The 19,190-nt window shown below is 36.8% G+C and overlaps 1 protein-coding gene across 2 annotated transcripts in view; it reads left to right on the top strand.

The window, feature by feature from the left end:
- UBQLN1 (ubiquilin 1) overlaps window positions 1–19,190 on the top strand; it is a 37,591-nt gene that overhangs the window by 1,898 nt on the left and 16,503 nt on the right. For both annotated transcript variants that reach the window (XM_037035687.1, XM_037035688.1), the window contains exons 2-3: window positions 14,648–14,799; window positions 16,812–16,927. In XM_037035687.1, coding sequence (XP_036891582.1) covers window positions 14,648–14,799; window positions 16,812–16,927 — 268 coding nt within the window. The remainder of the gene's footprint in view (window positions 1–14,647; window positions 14,800–16,811; window positions 16,928–19,190) is intronic.

Genomic DNA, 19,190 nt, shown 5'->3' with positions numbered 1-19,190 from the left:
GTACAATTAAGATTTTGCTCTATTTGCTGTGTCTCATAAATCATATCAGTCCATTTTATTTTTTGGATGCATTTCAAAGTAAGTTTCAAATATCAGTATATGTGCCCCTTAAAAAGCACTTCAGCAATGTGGGTATCATTAATCTGAGTTCATTTTTTTAACTTTTTTCTTTTAAGGTAGGGTTGACAAACACTGAAATGGGCACTGTTGTCATCCCGAGTTTCCACAAAACTGTACTCTAAAGACTTATCAAGCAGTAGAACTTAATAATTGACTAGAAAGTTACCTGCTACTCTTTTCCAGTTAGTTCAGTCACTCTCTCCTTCATCAACCACTTTTTTGATTCTTCATCACCATGGGATAGTTTTGCCTTTTCTAGAACTTATATGATGGCATTGGGAAAGGCTCCCCCCCCCCACCTCAGCATAATGTTTTTAAGATTCATTCTTGTATATGTATTTTATTTCTGTGTTGCTTTACATTGTATGAGTACCCCAGAAGTTGTCTATCATCTATCTTGTTGAGGTTAGTCAACTGGACTGTTTTAGTTAGTTACTATGGGCATTCTTGAACAAGTCTTTTTTTTTTTGACAAATGCTTTTATTTTTCATGTTAAATATTTATACAAGTGGAATGACTGGATCATGTGGTAATTGTGTCTTCAGTTTTACAAGAAGCCATATTTGTACCATTTTATAATCCCCAACAGTGTATGGGAATTTCTGTTGCTCCGCATCCTGCTAACAGTTGATAGAGTCAGTCTTTTTTGTTTTAGCTGTTCTACTAGCCATACTGACTTCTGAAGGCCTTAGGTATTCTTTTTAGGATTCTAGTTCAGATCTCCACCATTATGGCTGTTTTAAGCATTTTACTGTAAGAGATTAGAAAGATTCAGTATTGTATGAATAGAAAATTTGGTTTAGGTCAGTATATGTTGTATCTATGAGGATTTTTTAAAACTTTTTGTGATAGTGAAATTAGTTTAAAAATTCTGTGGCATTTTGAATTTTACTGCTCTGTAATCAAAATAAAATTTTAGTAGATGAAATCAAGGCCTTTCTGAAGCAACTTTTTCTGATGAAAAAGAATCTGAAGACAAGGATCTGAAGACACCAAGACTCTGAAGACAAGTTGAACTATCTGTGGGCTCTGTTAAAGGAAGCACATAACAGGAAAATGTGCAAGAATAAGAAAAGCAATTTCAGATGATTTATAAATAAATTTTTCTCTTTTAAAAAAGATTTTATTTGTCTTATTGTTATTATCTATTGTCTTATTGTTACTTTATTTTTAGAAAGAGGGGGTGAGAGGGAGAAAAGTGCCTTGTTGCTTCTGGTGTGCCCCCTACTGGGAGCCTGGCCTACAACCCAGCCATGTCCCTGGCTGGGAATAGATCTGAGACCCTTTGGTTGGCAGGCACGCACTCAATCTACTGAGCCACACCAGCCAGGGACTGAAGTTTTCTTAAATGGTTTGATAGCTTTAAATTATTTGCTACAGGTTAACATTTATTACTAAAATGTATTTAGTGACATTAAGAGTCTCATAAAAATGTTCGGTAAAAAGTTGGCAATGATTTGATTCTGAGAGTACTTAGGTAGTGTTGGACGTAAGGAGGGGGTAAGCAAGAGACCTACAAAAGGATAATATTGGAGGCTTAGGATTTGTACAGCTTAAAAACTCTTTTAATAAGTGTTCCTATATAATGTAAATTCCCTTAATGTTATACTGAAATAGTATTTCTTAATATGAACATGTTGTAGTTGATTAGATGAAATTATGTTAAATCTCTTGGGTTAGTTGTAAAATAAATCGTAAGGTGGTAATTAATTTTGTTATTTTTCCCCATTGGTTTCTTTTTGAGTGTATGTAAGCAACAGGCAGAAATAGGATACGTAAATACAGTTAGTGTGTGATAAATGTTATTTGTTCAAGGTTGATAATAAAACTTGAAAACTTATACTTTTCTTTAACTTAAAGTATTTTACTTGTTTTTTTTACTTACTGATTTTAGAGGGAAAGAAGAAACATTGATTTGTTACTCCACTTATTTATGCATTTATTAATTGATTTTTTGAGAGTATATTTAAAGCCAGGGACAGAGAAACAAGGTAGGCTTAGGACAAAAAAAATATCAGGAGAGAGCTAGGCTGGGATGCTTTGGCTCATGGAGAAGTCAGAAAAGGGGGCCTTGGAGACAGGTGCATGGGGTAAAGCTGGGCCAAGTTACTGCTATCAGTTGCTCCCTTGGTTGTAAGTCTTGTGGGGACCCTTAGAGTTTAGGAGAGAAAAGTAAAGATGCAGCCTGAGGGGGGAAGAAAGGCATGGGTATACACACTCCAGAGAGCCCTCTCAAGCTGGTTTCATTAATAGGGGTTTTCATAATGTAAGTAAGTATATTTAAAAATAGATAAATGTGAAGTGGTACAAAGTCTCTGTGTGTGTGACTGTTTTCTTTTTATTATCTGTTATTGGAAACAGTTTGAGGATTTCCAAGTGTCGACTGGCAAGATAAAGTCCAGAAGAATGGGGGTGTGGGTGGGTTGTGTGGCAGTGTGTTTGACTAAAATAGTTCAAAGACTGGAAGGAAGCTCCCATATAACTTCTGACTAACTTGGATTTTGTTCTTGGGTTTTGTAGCACTCTAGATTATAGTGTAAAATTTTGAAATATAGTTAACTGAAATACTCAGGGAACATGTATTCTGGTTTGGAAAATATCTTCGTCACTTGAAACTTTTAGAAAAATATTAACGTGTAATATAACATCAGTAGTATAAATATTGTATTTGAGCCTTTCCTGATAGGGGAAATTGGAGTGCTTTAGGGTCATTATCACAAACATCATTTAACATTACAGCGTGAAACTAGGCCTGCATTGTCCACTTCGGTACCACCAGCTATATCTGGTGAACATTTAAAATATGATTGAAATGATTTAAAATGTGCTGCAAGTGTAAAATACACATCAGATTTGGAAAAAAGTTGTCACTGTTTTCTTATACATAGCATAATGTTTTTTAAGGTTTCATCCATGTTGTGGCATGTATCAGTACTTCCTTTTTATTGCTGAATAATAGTCCATTGTATGAATATATATTGTATCTTATTTCTCCATTTGTCAGTTGATGGATATTTGTGTTGTTTGAACTTTTTTTGACCACTATGAAAGATGCCTCTGTGAATACTCATAAAAGTTTTTTTATGGACATATGTTTTCATATTTTGTGGGAATATACCTATGAGTAGAATTACTGGGTCATACAGTTCCTGTATGTTTAACTTTTTGAGGAGCTGTCAAACTATTTTCCAAAGCAGCTGTACCATTTTACATTCCCACCAGTGGTGCATGAGGATTCCCATTACTCCACATTGTCCTTAACACTTGTTACTGTCTGTCTTTGGTTACAGCCTTCCTGGTTGCTGTGAAGTGGTATCTCATTTTGATAACTTGGCTTTCTGTTACTCGAGCTACAGTTCTCAATGTGGTTTGGAGTGCCCAAGACCCTTTTAGGAGGATCATGAGATCAAAACTATTTCATAACAATTTAGAGCTGTTATTTGTGTATTCCAGTGTAATTTTCAAAAATGAACAGCATGCTTTTCCAGAAGCTGTAAGATGTGGGCTGTTGCAGCAGTTGTGAATCAGTTTTCCATTACAAGACTGAAGTGATTTGCAGATATTTAAAACAGCACTACTCTTTACACTCGGAAAAATTAGTCATTTTGTGATAAGAGTGTTATCTATATGAGTTATTTTTTAAAAGAATGTTTAAAAAGGTTTCTCAGTTTTAATTTTGAATGTAGCATATATCATTAGCTGTAGCCTACATAAAGAAAAACTTTTTGGTGTTTTGAGTTTGTAAGAGTGGTGTCCTGAGACCAAAATTTGCTGCAGTAGAGGATTTAATAGATTAAGTCGGTACTTACAAAATTGAGGATTGACTCCATTCTTGCCTAGAAACTATAGTAGCCTACTTACTGGTCAGTCTCCCCACTTTTCTCTGCTGCTCTCCCTCAGTCCTTCTTAAAGCAGCCTCTGAAGAATGTTCAGATCACGTTATTCTCTAGGTAAAACTAAGGGCTCCCCATTGATCTTAGACTATTTAAAGTTGCTATGAGGCTCTTTGTGGTACCATACCTCTCCTTTCTGATTCCCTTTTTTCCTTTGTTACTTGGCTCTTGCCATGCTGACTTTTTAGTTCCTTGACTTGCAAATACATTGTTTTCCTGCCTCAGGACTTGTGAAATTTGTTCTTGCTACCTGCATTGCCTCCTACTCTTTGCTCATTCCATTTAGCCCTTAAATCTCGGTGCATAGGTTACTTTCTCAAAGAACTATTTCTGATTGTCCAGACTATATTGGGATTCCCCAGTTGTGTTTTCTCACAACACCCTATTTTTGGTCATAAATCATCACAATTTATATTCTGTATTTATGTGATTATTTGATAAATGTTTGTTTTTCTGCTAGAGAAGATCTGTGATTGTTCACCATTGTTTCCAGAGGCTAACATATGGTATGGGCCAGTGAATATTTATTAACAAATGAATGTAGATCATTATGAACAATAACATGCATTTAATAATAACTACCAATTTTTGAGATTTTGCTGTGCAGTATATACATAGTCTCATGACTTCCTGCCTTCTTCTCTCTGCTTAGTTTTAAACGTTTCTTCCCTTAGTTCACCACTTTCCAAGTACAACTATTGACTGCCTCAGGACATTCACTCTTCAAAACAATATTTTTTTCTTTTGTTGATTTTAGAGAGAAGGGAAGGGAGGGAGAAAGAAACATCGATGTGGGAAAGAAGTGTCTATTGTGTTGGGGATTGAACCTGCAACCCAGGCATGTATGTACCCTGATCAGGAATCGACTCTGCGACCTTTAGCCTTGCAGGACAACACCCAACCAATTGAGACACACTGGCTAGGGCCAGTCACTCTTACTTGTATTGGCTGAAACATGATTCTTCTAGAACTGCCTTTTTTAGCTGTGGATCTTCATTTGAACCACAAAACACAGATGATTTGAATGAGTATTTGTTTTTCTCAAAGATGGTTCATGGCTAATACAATTTAAACGCATAGGAGAGAAGTTAATTCTTTTTAAAATGTATTTTATTTAGTTAGTTTTTTAGAGAGAGTGGGAGGAAGGGAGGAGGAGAAAGAGAGAAACATTGATGTGCAAGAGATGATCATTTGCCTCTTGCACACCCCCAACTAGGGTCCTGGTCGGCAACCCAGGCATGTGCCCTGGCTGGGAATTGAACTGGCAACCTTTCAGTTTGTAGGCCAATACTCAATCCACTGAGCCACATCAGCCAGGATGAGAGAGATTAATTCTTTACATATGTGTAGTCAATATGTAGTGGTGGTAAATGTTCCAGTTATTCGGGGAAAACGGATTTATAGTGTTTGCTGATTTCCATGGTATAAATTCTCTTACCATGGTAGATTTTAAGCTGCTAATATTAAGCTGGCTCACAAAATTTCCGAAAATTTAACAGTGTGAGCCACAGGAGCTTTTGCTTTACAGTGGATGCCTTAAGGCGGGGGCACAAAACATTGTGGGAAAAATCTGCCTGCCTATTCATCTATGTATTATGTATGGCAGCTTTCAGAACAGACCATATGGCCACTAGCTGAAAATATTTACTGTCTAGACCTCTATAGAAGGTTTGCTGACCTCTGCCTTAGGGCAGTAGGCTTACTATTCCAGATTTTGTCATACTGGAAAATTTTTACCATGACTTAAATAATTATAGTGCTGTCCAGTAGAAATATAATGCAAGCCACATACGTAATTTCAGTGTGTTCATAGCCACTTAAAAAATTAAAAAGAAGTGAAATTATTTTTTAAAGATTTTATGTATTTATTTTTAGACAGAGGGGAAGGGAGAGAAGAAGAGAGGGAAAGAAACATCAATGTGTGGTTGCCTCTCACATGCCCCGTTCTGGGGACCTGGCCCAGTGACCCACGCACGTGTCCTGACTGGGAATTGAACCAGCGACACTTTGGTTCGCAGGCCGGTGCTCAGTCTACTGAGCCACAGCAGCCAGGGTGAAATAAATTTTTTATTGTGGTAAAATACATATAAAATATGCCATCCTAACCATTTTTAAATGTATAGTTTAATGGCATTAAGTACATTTACATGGTTGTGCAACCATCGCCACAGTTCATTTCCAGAACTTATCATCTAGCAAAACTGAAACCCCATGCCTATTAAACAGTAATCTCCCTCCTACCAGCCCCTGGCAGCAGCCATTCTTACTTTCTGTCTCTCCAAATTGGACTACTCTAAGTATCTCATAATAGTGGAATGAAAAGTATTTGTCCATTTGTCACAGGCTTTTTTCACTTAGTATATTCTGAAGGTTCATCTCTGTGATCATCTGTCAAAATTTCCTTCCTTTTTAAGGCTGAATAATATTCCATTGTATGCATATACCTCATTTTGTTTATCTGTTGATGGTCACTTGGGTTGCTTCTACCTTTTGGCTTCTGTAATTTTAATAATATGTTTTATTTAATCCAGTAATTATTTCAACATGTAGTTGATATAAAAAACTGAGACACTTTACTTTTTTCATACTAAGTCTTCAAAATCTAGGGTGTATTTTATACTTACAGCACATCTCAGTTTGGACTAGCCACATTTTAAGTGCTCAATAGCCACATATGCCTAGACTATTGAATGAAATAGCACAGTTCATAGATTCTTCATGTTTTTCTCCATACTGTACCTCTTTTCCTTCGTTCACTACATTTCAGCCGTTTGTATTTCCTTTCCCCTAAATGTCATTCACTAGCTTTTTTTCCTTCCGGGCCCTTGAAAAGGCTACTGATGACAGTAAAATAATAGCTAGTATTTATTCCAGCCTTATCAAGGCATAATGTATTTTTTAAGGCTTCACAATTTTATGATAAAAGTACTATTATTCCTTTTTAAAAAAAACATTTTATTTATTTACTTTTTAGACAGTGGGGAAGGGAGAACGAGAGAAAGAGAAACATGAATGTGGGAGAGATACATAAATTGATTACCTCTCTCACGCCCCCAGTTTGGAGACCTGGCCTGCAGCCCAGGCATGTGCCTTGACTGCAGATTGAACCAGCAACCTTTTAGTTTGCAGGCTGGCACTCAACCCATTGAGCCACACTGGCTAGGACCGTCCCTTTTTTTAAGTGAAGAAAATGGATTTAGATTGATAAAATGATCAAATCCATACACCTGTTAAATAGTGGAGCCTGGGTTCATTCCAGTGACTATCTGTGGAGTGCACACCTAACCGATTGCTCCAAGTTGTCTTAGCTTTTCCCTGGCTGGCTCTTATTTAAATTTATTTAATTAGATGGTGATTGGACTCACCATTCTAAATTAAATCAATAATTATAATCTCATACCATCTTGTTCTTTTGTGGACTTGATCCTTTCTACCACATACTGTAAAAATTTACAAGGGAAGGGGCTGTTTTCTCTGCCTACCATCAGCACATGTTGAATAATGCAAGTATTAAGTGAATGAACAAATAGTGTTTTAAAGATTATTTACAACATTGTGTACTTATTTGGGACTATTTTAACATTGTGATTTACTGAGAAATATGTGATGTTTAATCTTAGTTATTAAATATGCAGTGACATTTTTCAGTTGTTTCCCTGTGCAAGCAACTTCCACTATAAAAAAGAAAACCCCATTAAATTAGGACTGGGAGTTTTTTTAGAGATTAAAGTTGCTATCTTCTATAAAGCTGTTCGGTGCAAAATTATTGGATACAAGTAAGTGGAAGGGGGTATATTATGGGATAGGGGGATCAAGATAGTGGTGGAGTAGGAGGATATTTCTTACACAGACTCCCAGAACCAAACTGGAAATAGAAATAAAGAGGAGAACAGCCACCTGAAATAAACAACTGAAAATTGCCTGAAGAGGAGACTCTTAGCCAAGGACAGGACGGGTGGAAACCACCTCAAGATTGGTAGGAAGGGTCGGGGCATGAAAGGAACCAGCACTGCTCCCATGGCGGTAGACTGAGGTAAGGCATAGCTGCGGAAGCTTCACTCTGAGGGGAGTGAATCCTGGACCCCAGACTGGGCTTCCTAGTACAGAGCACAAGTGCTGGGATCAGGCGCCCACATGGCATCCAGTGGTAAAAGGCTGAGGGGTTTTTTGTCTGCTGGGGAGAAATGGAGCCCGCCGGAGATGGAGCCACTATTTTTTTTTGTCTTTCCTAAGGGGCCAAAGCACAGGTTTCTCGTTTGTAGCCACTCCCCTTGGGCTCGGTGAAGGGAGGGCAGCATGGACTGGAGTCTCCTAAGGAGAGCGTGGAGTGGGAGGCTTTGGGGAGAGATGCGGAGGAACAGCCACTGGGTTCCCTGTGCTGGGACAGACCTCAATGTGCCTTAGCCATTTTTCTTCAGAAGAGTAAGCCCCTCCTGGGGAAAAACGGTTACCCTCATCCTGTGGGAACCACTCACCCAACCCTCTGGAATCCTGCTTCCCATTTCCTCTGGAATTCCACTTGCCCTATCTTCTGGAACCTTGCTTGCTCTACCCTGAATCTTTTTTTTTTCTTACTTTTCTTCCATTCTGGGTCTTAATACCTGCTGAGGAAACAGCCCCATAGTCAACCTAAGGGGGTGTCAGAGACTGGCTTTAGGGTACAGCCATTCCATACACTTTCCCAGGAGCCAAAGTGGCGCTTAACCCCTCACAGGACAGCCACAGAAACACCCTCTGGGTTTCTGGCAGAACCAAAAGCTGTGGAGACCCTGCCTCCTTTTCTACTTGGGGCGCTGCCCTGCCGGGCACAGGGGAATAATCTGGGACAGGGTCAGATGTGTGGGGGCAGACTTAGACATGTGGTGCAGGGTCAGGGGAACACACCCATCATCTTCCTTGAAGTCTGAATGGCACCTCCCTCGGCAGGTCCCAGGGGTCCCACCTGTCCTTAGCAAAATATTCCAGAAAGTTCAAGAAGAGGGAAGACTTCCAAGCTCCTTTTTTGAGGCCATTATTATCCTAATTCCAAAACCAGGTAAAGACACAACAAAGAAAGAAAACTTTAGGCCAGTGTCTCTGATGAACATAGATGCTAAAACCCTCAACAAAATACTAGTAAACTGGATCCAGCAGTACATCAAAAAAATCATAACACCATGATCAAGTTGGATTTATCCCGTGGATGCAGGATAGGTACAATATTTGCAAACCCATAAATGAGATACATCACATGAACAAAATGAAAGATAGAAATCACATGATTCTACCAATAGATGCAGAAAAATATTCGATAAAATCCAGCACCCATTTATTATGGAAACTCTCAGTGGAATGGAAATAGAGATGGAACATACCTCAACATAATAAAGGTCATGTATGAAAAACTGAAAGCCAACATCATACTCAGTGGGCAAAAACTAAAAGTCCTTACCTTAAGATCAGAAATGAGACAGGGATGTCCACTTTCATCACTCTTATCAACATGGTGCTGGAAGTCCTAGCCACACCAGTCAGACAAGAAGAAGAAATAAAACGCATCTCAATTGGAAAGGAGGAAATAAAACTGTAATTATTTGCAAATAACATGCTGTTGCACATAGAAAACCCTGTAGGCGCCACCAAAAAACTACTTGGCCTAATAAATGAATTCAGCATAGTAGTGGGATACAAAATCAACACTCAGAAATTGATGGCATTTTTTAAGTTTTTTTAAAGATTTTATTTATTTTTAGAGAGAAGGGAAGGGAGAGAGACATTGACTAGTTGCCTCTCACATTCCCCAACTGGAGATCTGGGCCACAACCCAGGCATGTGCTCTGACTGGGAATTAGAATTAATCCATACAGTGGATTAAAGACAGTCTCTTTAATAAATAGTGTTGGGAAAAACTGGACTGATACCTGCAAGAGAATGTAACTAGAACCATCAGCTGACACCAAACACCAGAATAAACTCAAAATGGATCAAAGACTTAAGTATAGTGATAACCATAAAAATTCTAGAGGAAAACAGAGGTATTAAAATTTCAGATATCTTGCATAACAACATTTTTGCTGATACATTTCCTAGGGCAAAAGAAACAAAAAATAAATGACACTACATAGAATTAAAAGTTTCTGTACAACTACAGAAACTGATCAAAATGAAAAGGGAACCCACTGTATGGGAGAACGTATTTGCCAATGAAATATCAGACAAGGATTTAATCTCCAAAACATATAAAGAACTCATATGACTCAACACCAGGAAGATAAATCAATTAAAAAATGGGCCAAGGACCTGAATAGACACTTTTCCAAGGAGGATGTACATATGGGCCATAGACACAGGAAAAGATGCTAGCATCACTAGCCATCAGAGAGATGTAAATTAAAACCGCAATGAGATATCACCTCCCACCAGTCAGAATGGCCAACATAAATCAACAAACGTGTTGGAGAGGACATGGGGGAAAGGGAACCCAAGTGCACTGTTGGTGGGAATGCAGACTGGTGCAGCCACTGTGGAAAACAGTATGGAATTTCCTCAGAAAACTAAAAATGGAACTGCTTTTTGACCCAGCAATTCCGTTGCTGGTATTATACCCTAAGATCCCTGAAATACCAATCCAAAAGAACCTATGCACCCCAATGTTCACAGCAGCACAATTTACAATAGCCAAGTGTTGGAAGCAGCCTAAGTGCCGATGAGCAAATGAGTGAATCAAAAAACTATGGTACATTTACACAATGGAATACTCTGCAGCAGAGAAAAAGGAGCTTATACCCTTTGTGACAGCAAAGATGGAACTGGAGAGCATTATGCTAAGTGATGTAAGCCAGGCAGTAAGGGACAAATACCATATGATCTCCCCATTAACTGGAATGTAATCAACAAAAGAAAAAAGCAAACAAAATATAACCAGAGTCATTGAAATTAAGAACAATGTAACAATAGCCAGAGGGGAGGGGGAAGGAGGCAGGGGGAGAAGGGTTTTCAGGAACTGCTATAAAGGATACATGGACAAAACCAAGGGGGAGGGTAAAAGCAAGGGAGAGAGGTGGGGAGAAAATACAACTGTAATTGAACACCAATAAAATAATTTAAATGAAAAAAATTGTTTTAATGGGCAAAAGATCTGCATATACACTTCTCCAAAGAAGATATGCAAATAAGTACATAGAAACATATTTAACATCATCAACCATGAGGGGACTGCACATTAAAACCAGTTCATACCCATTTGGATAGATATAATAAGAATGTCAAATAATAACAAGTATTGGTGGTGATATTGAGAGATTGGAACCCTATACACTGCTAATGGGAATGTATACTGGTACAGCCACTTAGGGTAACACTCTGGTGGTTCTTGAAATGGTTAAATCAAGAGTTATCATATGGCCCAGTAATTCCACATCTGTGTATATACCCAAATGAAAACATTTGTGCATGTAAAAACTTGTACATGAATGTTTATTGCAGCATTATTTATAGTAGTCCAAAGGTCTAAACAACCAAATGCCCATTAACTCAGGAATGGATAAGTAAAATGTATATACATATAATGGAATATTAATTAGTCATAAAAAGTAATGGTATATTGATACATACTACATACAATGTGGATGAACCTTAAAAGTACTATGTTAAGTGAAAGAAGTCAGTCACAAAAACTGCATATCATATGATTGCAATTATGTGAAATGTCCAGACTAGGCAAATCTATAGAAACAAAGTAATTCGTAGTTTCTCATGGCTTGAAGTGATGCGGGGAAAGGGAGGTGATAGCTAATATGTACTGGTGTTGTTTTTTTTTTGAGAAGATGAAAATGTCCTCAAATTTACTGGTGGTTGATGGTTGCACACATTGTGCATCTACCAAAAATCATTGAATTGTATACCCAAATTGGGCAAATTGTATGGTGTATAAGTTTTATCTTCATAAAGCTAAAAAAAATCCTTTACTATTGTTTTAGTGGGGATTTGAAAGAGTACAACGAGGAGATATATGTCTCAATCTAGTATCTTCCCTTCAGATCCTAAAATATGCTAAAATGCTACATGATTGTATGTTAGACAGTTAAATCACTTATTTTGGAATGGCATGAAGGATATCAAGGATTCCAGAAAAGATTTCTTGGTTTAATGTTAAGAAACACAAATGTAGATTATTCTCATAATTCTATAACAGAACAATATCACACTCAAGCACACCGTATGACATTTTAGGTGAAATCTTCAAATTAAAACTATAAATTATTATACCCATATTATTACCCTACTAACAAGACTTGGGCAGGCTTTACTTCTGCCAGACCCTGTATAGTTAATCTGCATATATTGGTGCTTGAAATCAACCTAGGTTTTAATCCTACCAGTAGTTTATTACTGGTGTTACTGTGAGAAAAGAGGGACATATTGAACCTGCCTTACTGAGAATTAAGAGAGCTGGGACACTACTACTTATTGACCACCACCTGTGTACCTGACGCTTGCGTTTTGTGTACCTTCTCATTTGGTTTTTACAAAACCATATGTTATGCCTCTCATTACATTATTATTTCTAATAGCTACCAAAGGGAGAAATGAGCTGTCTAATAATAGGAGAATGGTTAATTTGTGGATTGACCTATTTGCCTATATAGAATATTATGCAAATAATTTTCTACAAAGATTTGTAATTACTTGGAAATTGCTTATCTTAGATAAAAGGATTATATATCATGATTTCAAGCAAAGGAAGAAGAGTTCAATTCGAAAAGCTCCAAAATATTTACTGCAGTATAATTCTGCATTATCTTTATGATTTAAAAAAAAACTTAGTTGTTTACATTGAGTGTTGTAACTTGATTACGGAAAGTTTTATTCATGCACAAAGGTAAAGGGTGATGAAATTTCATGCATCATTTTCAGGAATGATTGACATACGGCCTATTTTCTTTTGTTTATGTTCCTCTACACCTACTCCTTCCTGCCTCTGCAAGATTTTATAAAATCTCAGATACCATTTAATGTCTTCCCACTGACTGTGACAGCCAAAAATATCCCCTTATATTTTCAAAATACCCTCTTGGTGATAGTGCCATCATCTGTGGAAGACCCACTTCTCTAGGGTATGAGGTAGAAACATACAAGGTGCGATTCTTTTCTGAAATTGGATTGGTTCCCTGAAGTAGTCTATTAATGTAGATTCCTTGGCTCACCTTGGGGTTTCCTGCTTTGGGCAGTGGAGTAAAGCCTAAAGCTTTACTGGAGTAAAGCATACAGGTGATTTTCAATAAAGGTTTGAGAATAGATCAAACCTTGACCTAGAATAGAATAAGTCAGTTTTTCTCTATAGTATGATCTCTTGTCTGGTTTTGCATGTTATTCTCTGAAGCTTTTCTTCAGATATTCCTGGCTGCTTCCTAATCTTTCTTCAGTTCTCACTGAAAAAGTTTTCTGTCTTTTGTGCTTCCTCTGTACTTTGTGGTTTACTTGACTGACTTTCATTGGGCCTTATTTTAGGGAAAGTTTTGCTTTACATTTTTGCATCTGTGTAATACTGTTTGCTAATAAATGTTGAATGAAAGAGATGAGGAGGAAAGTCAGTATAATAGGATAATAGGCCAAGAATACATATTCAACAGCGTACTTTATATCTGTGCCAACATACAGTTTGTGTCTGTGTATACATGCAAACACATGGATACACACATTAAACACGTATTCAACTAAAAAGGAGTAGGACTGGAGGTGGAAATTGGAGGAATAGCTTCTTGTAAACTTGGTAAGAGCCTTATGTATGAATTGAACTGCTTTCAGTACTACTGATATAAAAAGGATATTGCAAAGAAATGAATTCTCATGCCTTAGCAGAAGATTGAATATTGGATTTGTACACTTATAATAAAACCTTTGCGTTAAGATGAGTGAAGTGGTAATACTCATTTCCCCACTAAGATCAAGATACTGACACAGAAAAGATGCATCTTTGTAGTGTTTGAAATGTTGCAATATCTAGTTGGTCCGAAGGTTGTGGGTTATTGTTAAGCTGAAATGTTGCAATATCTGTAGAAGGGGCTGCTTTGAAGTATTGGATTGTCCAAAAAGTCCATTTAGTTTTTTTCTATAAAATAAAAGACACATTTTTTCATTTTTCACCAAATAACTTTATTGATTTGGGTATCGTATGTTGGCTAAACATTGTTTTCGGTTTCTCGATTTGATTGCTATCAACTTCAACTGGTTTACTTGACGTTCAGCATTGTCCAGCATGAAACTCTGCAAACCATTTTTGACACACTCGATTAGTCACAGCACCTTCTCCATATACTGCACAAAGCTTTTTTTGTGCTTCAGTTGTGTTTTTTCCTTTCCTGGAATAATAAAGCATAATATGCTGAAAATGTGTATTTTCTTTCATCTTCAGTATTAAAATGGCTACACAAAAATTTACCAATGTTGATACGTTTTTTTAAATGCATGGTGATACAACAGCTGTCACAATATAATTTTAACAAAGTTGTTTAAAATGAAGTAGAAGACAAGTGCTACTAGAGCCATCGTACAGAAAAAAAATCAAACTTTTTGGCCAACCCAATATTTCTTCTAGGAACTAGATGAGATGATGCTATGCAAATACCTGTAATACATATTTTTATCTTACTTAGTTTAAGGAAGAAATCTCTAAGCGGTTCAAATCACATATTGACCAACTTGTATTGATATTTGCTGGAAAAATTTTAAAAGATCAGGATACTTTGAGTCAGCATGGAATTCACGATGGACTTACTGTTCACCTTGTCATCAAAACGCAAAACAGGTATGTTTTTAAAAGACAGATAGCTTTAACCACAAGTACTTTAGAAGTAAAAGTCTTGATTTTAAAAGGCTTTCTCGGTCAGCCCCGAGTAGGTGGGCTCAGTTGGTTGCAGCATTGTCTTGTACACCAAAAAAGTTGTGGGTTCCCTCTCTGGTTGCGGCACATGTAGGAATCAGCCAATCAGTGTTTCTATCTCTAAAATTGATAAACATATCATTGGGTGAAGTTTCTTTTTAAAGGGCTTCTTTGCCATTAATTTTTTAATTGCAATATTCACTTTATTGTGGTGGTGTAGACCTGAACTTCCAGTAGCTCCAAGGTATGTCTGTGCTGAATCAGAATCTTCAGTGCAGGGGCCTGGAATCTCTGTTTCTCTGTCATTAATATTTAAGTGTATTAAAATTTCATGTTTGAAATAGAAGTGTAATTCAGTAATGTTAAGGCTTACAATTTGATACTTTATAAGATTCATTCATATTGTGTTATTATATCTAAATTATTTTAATTACAGAACAAGCAGATTAATATGTTTTTAGATATACTTTTGTTTTAGGGAGAATTTTGGACATTAGTGGTAACACATTTCCTTGGCAAACCACAAACCTATTTCATTAAATGTAAGGCATCCTCAATTTTAAAGAGGCACCTTTATTTTATGTGTCACTAAGGAAAACTACTGCCAATTAAGCTGATGTATGTTCTTTTCACTTAAAATGTTTAGTTTATACTTAATGAAAAAGCTCCTTAGACTTACTTGGATATTATCGTATCACTTTTGTGCATACATACAAAGAAAATATACATGACATAAATTGGTTAAAGCCTTTCTATCAGTGCTTCACATTGAGTCTGAATCTTTTGAATCACCTTTTTTTTTTTTTTAATCCTCACCCAAAGAAGAGGAAGTAGGGGTGGGGAGGGAGAGAAAAGAGAAAGAGAGAGAGTCCCATTGATTAATTGCCTTTTATACCTGTCCCAGTTAGGAATCAAAACCACAGTCTTTTGGTGTATGGGACAACACTAACCAACTGAGGCACCTGGCCATGGCTTGGGTCACCTTTTGACTCAGTTATCTGTGTCCACATTTTTCCACATGGGATGAAGATCTGTACTCTCGATACGGAGTTGGTGCAGCATTTCTTCAGGAATTTCCTTCAAGCCATTAACACTCATTCTGCAAATTTTTATGCTTGTTTCCCCTAACGGCAGATACTGGCCGTTTGCTGTAGGAAATTCATTCTTTGTTTCTGTACTTTTCTGTATACACAGTAACTTCATTTTAGTACCAATTAATGGTATAATCTTTTTGAAGACACTTTATGTGGTAAATACAACATGGGTAGTACAACAATTTATTCAGTCACTCAGTTGAAGTCATGTAGAGCATGTATGTGCAGGCATGACAGCTGTTTGTCAGCAATTGTAAAGCAGATCCTGATTTCAAAGAAATTAAAATTAAAAAATATGTACCTTACAATCAATGAAAGAAGCAGTGACCAGATTCAGAGCTCTTAACTAGTATCAGATGTGAGGGGTTTCTAATAAAATTTTTTTGCTTAATACTAAGTAATCAGTTATTGTTTGTGTTGATTTTTCAACCTTCTTTTCGAGGAAATCTCTATTTTTCACTTTTAACAATTTCAAGAGTCTGGGCAAGACTGTCCCCTGCCCCTCAAGAGCTTGGAAGGGGGTAGATAAAAAGTTACATATGTAGTTGAGCTGTATGGGTGTGATGGGTGATTGATTTTTTTCTGTGAGGTGACCTATTTTCCTCTCTTGTGTAATCAACATGATTGAAAGCAGTGAGGAGGAGGGGCAGTTTTGGTTAGGTCTTTGTAAGGTTTTACTGTTTCTTTCTATTGTGTTCCTACTACTTAGTTCCCTCGGGGTATTTAATTTATGAAAATTTGAGCTGGTTTGAAAACTTACACTTTATTCTGGATATCAGAATTTCAGAGGTTCTTTTAGAAATAGTTCCACTGTTCACTGCATGATTTAATTATTTTCCCTAGGTCTCAGGATCATTCAGCCCAGCAAACAAATACCAGTGGAAGCAATGTTACCACATCTTCAGCTCCTAATAGTAACTCCACATCTGGTTCTGCCACTAGCAGCCCTTTTGGTTTAGGTAAGTGTCTAGTCATTTTTAAAGGGATTGAAAAAAAAAACAACTTTCTTCCTAGGGTAGTTTTTATAAAATGACAGAATGAAACATTAAGTCGCTTTAATAAAAACTTCTGTAGCTTCTGTTATTGTGGTAGGTATTAAAGGAGTAGTTGGGAATACAGAGATACTTGGTTAGCTCATAATTACATTTAGTTAAATGGTCAGTAAGTGGCACATTTCTTTTTAATAATGAAAGAGGTAGTACATGTTTGTATACCTGATCTGACCACCACATTAGCTAATTGTTGGTCATAAGCTAGATCCTGAATATAATTTTCTCACTTGTAAAAGAAAGAGATCAGAATGTGTCCTGGCTGGCGTAGCTCAGTGGATTGAGCGCGGGCCTGCGAACCACACGATTGCGGTTCAATTCCCAGTCAGGGCACATGCCTGGGTTGCAGGCCAGTTCCCAGCAGGGGACTCATGAAAGGCAACCATACATTAATACTTCTCTCCTTCCCTTCCCCTCTAAAGATAAATAAATAAAATCTTTAAAAAAAAAGAGAGAGATCAGAATGCACTAGTGGTTTTTCTAACTGTCTCAAACACACGAAAAGGATGGGGCCTGGGAGCAAGCCCAGTGGTTAAGGATCTTCTGCATCTGTTTTTATATACTGAGGTTCTATGGAAGGTTTTGCTGGGGGAAAAAGTATTCTGAAGCTAGCAATAGTTGAACTAGATAGATGTATAGCTTAGTCCTTCTTTCAGTTCTTAAGTTGTAATTCAAGTATAGTACCTCGAAATGACATTTAAAAAAATGCATACATGGAGAGGCTTGGGGGGACTTGGTGAAAAAGATGAAGGGGGTGAGAATTGGTAGTTTCAGAATAGTCATGGGAATGTAATGTACAGCATAGGAAATAATAGTCAGTAATATTATAGTAACTGTGTATGATGTCAGGTGAGTAATGGAAATATTAGTGGGAACACTTTGTAAGGGATATATGATCGTTTAATTATTATGCTGTACACTTAAAACTAATACAAAAATAATACTGAATGTAAGCTGTAATTGAAAAAATAAATTAAAAAAATTTTAAATGTGTAATTTTCATATATCAAGGATCATACCTTTTATCTGTTCCAGAAAAAGTTTTTTGGTGATTTAGTTTTATGCCAACTATGTTGGAAATCTTTAGGATATGGCATGGATTCACATTTTTGTAAAAAATGTTTGTTGCTTTTTCTAAAATGATCTGAGCTGCCTGTGTTTGTTTGGTTTAGGCAGATGAGTTTTATATGGCAAAGTTATTAACAGAAATAGTCTAGAGAAATTAAGATGAAATTATTTAGTGTTCAGACCCATGGAAGGTGCTGGTGAGGTGTAAATCTCTCTCCACTTCCCTAATTTTATAGGCAAAGAAATTTAAGCCACCATACGTTTCCCTGGTCCCTTAATTTCTAGTTTTATTCCCATGTCCTCCTGTTGCTCCATTTATTCTGTAGACTCAGCTTTTCTTTTTGCTGCCTCTTCTCATATTTAGGTCTGTCCCCTGTATAAAAGCCACAGAATCATGTACTGCTGCTTACTCTTTTGCTTTCTTTTTCAGCATTGAAAAAGACATTTTCTGTTTTTGTTTCCCTTTCACTAAGTGTTCTGTGCCTATTTTTTGCCCTCATCACTTGATAAGGTCACCATTGACCTTTTATCTTAGCTTGTCAAATTTAGTGGACACTTTAGATTTTAAATCCATCTCTCTCAATGCTTATCAGTCTCCCCTTGGAATTTTCTTCCTTTTATTCCTGATACTGTTTTCTCTTGGCTAGTTTTCTGGCCATTTTCATTAAAATATTTTTTTTCTTTAAAAATTGTTCAAATTACAGTTTATGTTCAATATTATCTTGTATTAACTTCAGTTGTACAGTATTGTGGTTTGCCAGTCATGCTTTACAGTGTTCTTATTATTATTACCATTTTTTGGTCTCTTTTATAGGTCTTTTTTCTTCCTGTTCCTTACAGTGTTGTTCTCCAGAGTTTTGCCTTGTCTGTCTTCTTTTCTTTTACTCCATTTATTTTCCTTGAGTGACATTATTCTAACTGTATATCCTGGTGAGACCCAAACCTGTACCTCAGTGCACATCATTTTTGAACTCCCTGCCTTGTATTCAATTCTCTCTGCTATTAACTGGTGTTCTCTAAGTACGTTAGCTTATATGTGTCTCCTGAGAAAGCAAAGGAAAACGCTAGAAATGCAAACACCATCTTGCCATTTAAACCACTAACT

The sequence above is a fragment of the Sturnira hondurensis genome, unplaced genomic scaffold (genome assembly GCF_014824575.4).
Source record: "Sturnira hondurensis isolate 20B ecotype Veracruz unplaced genomic scaffold, ASM1482457v3 Scaffold0022566, whole genome shotgun sequence".
NCBI lineage: Eukaryota > Metazoa > Chordata > Mammalia > Chiroptera > Phyllostomidae > Sturnira > Sturnira hondurensis.
The sequence above is the reverse complement of the archived record's forward strand: the minus strand, read 5'-3'. Positions and strand labels throughout refer to the sequence as shown.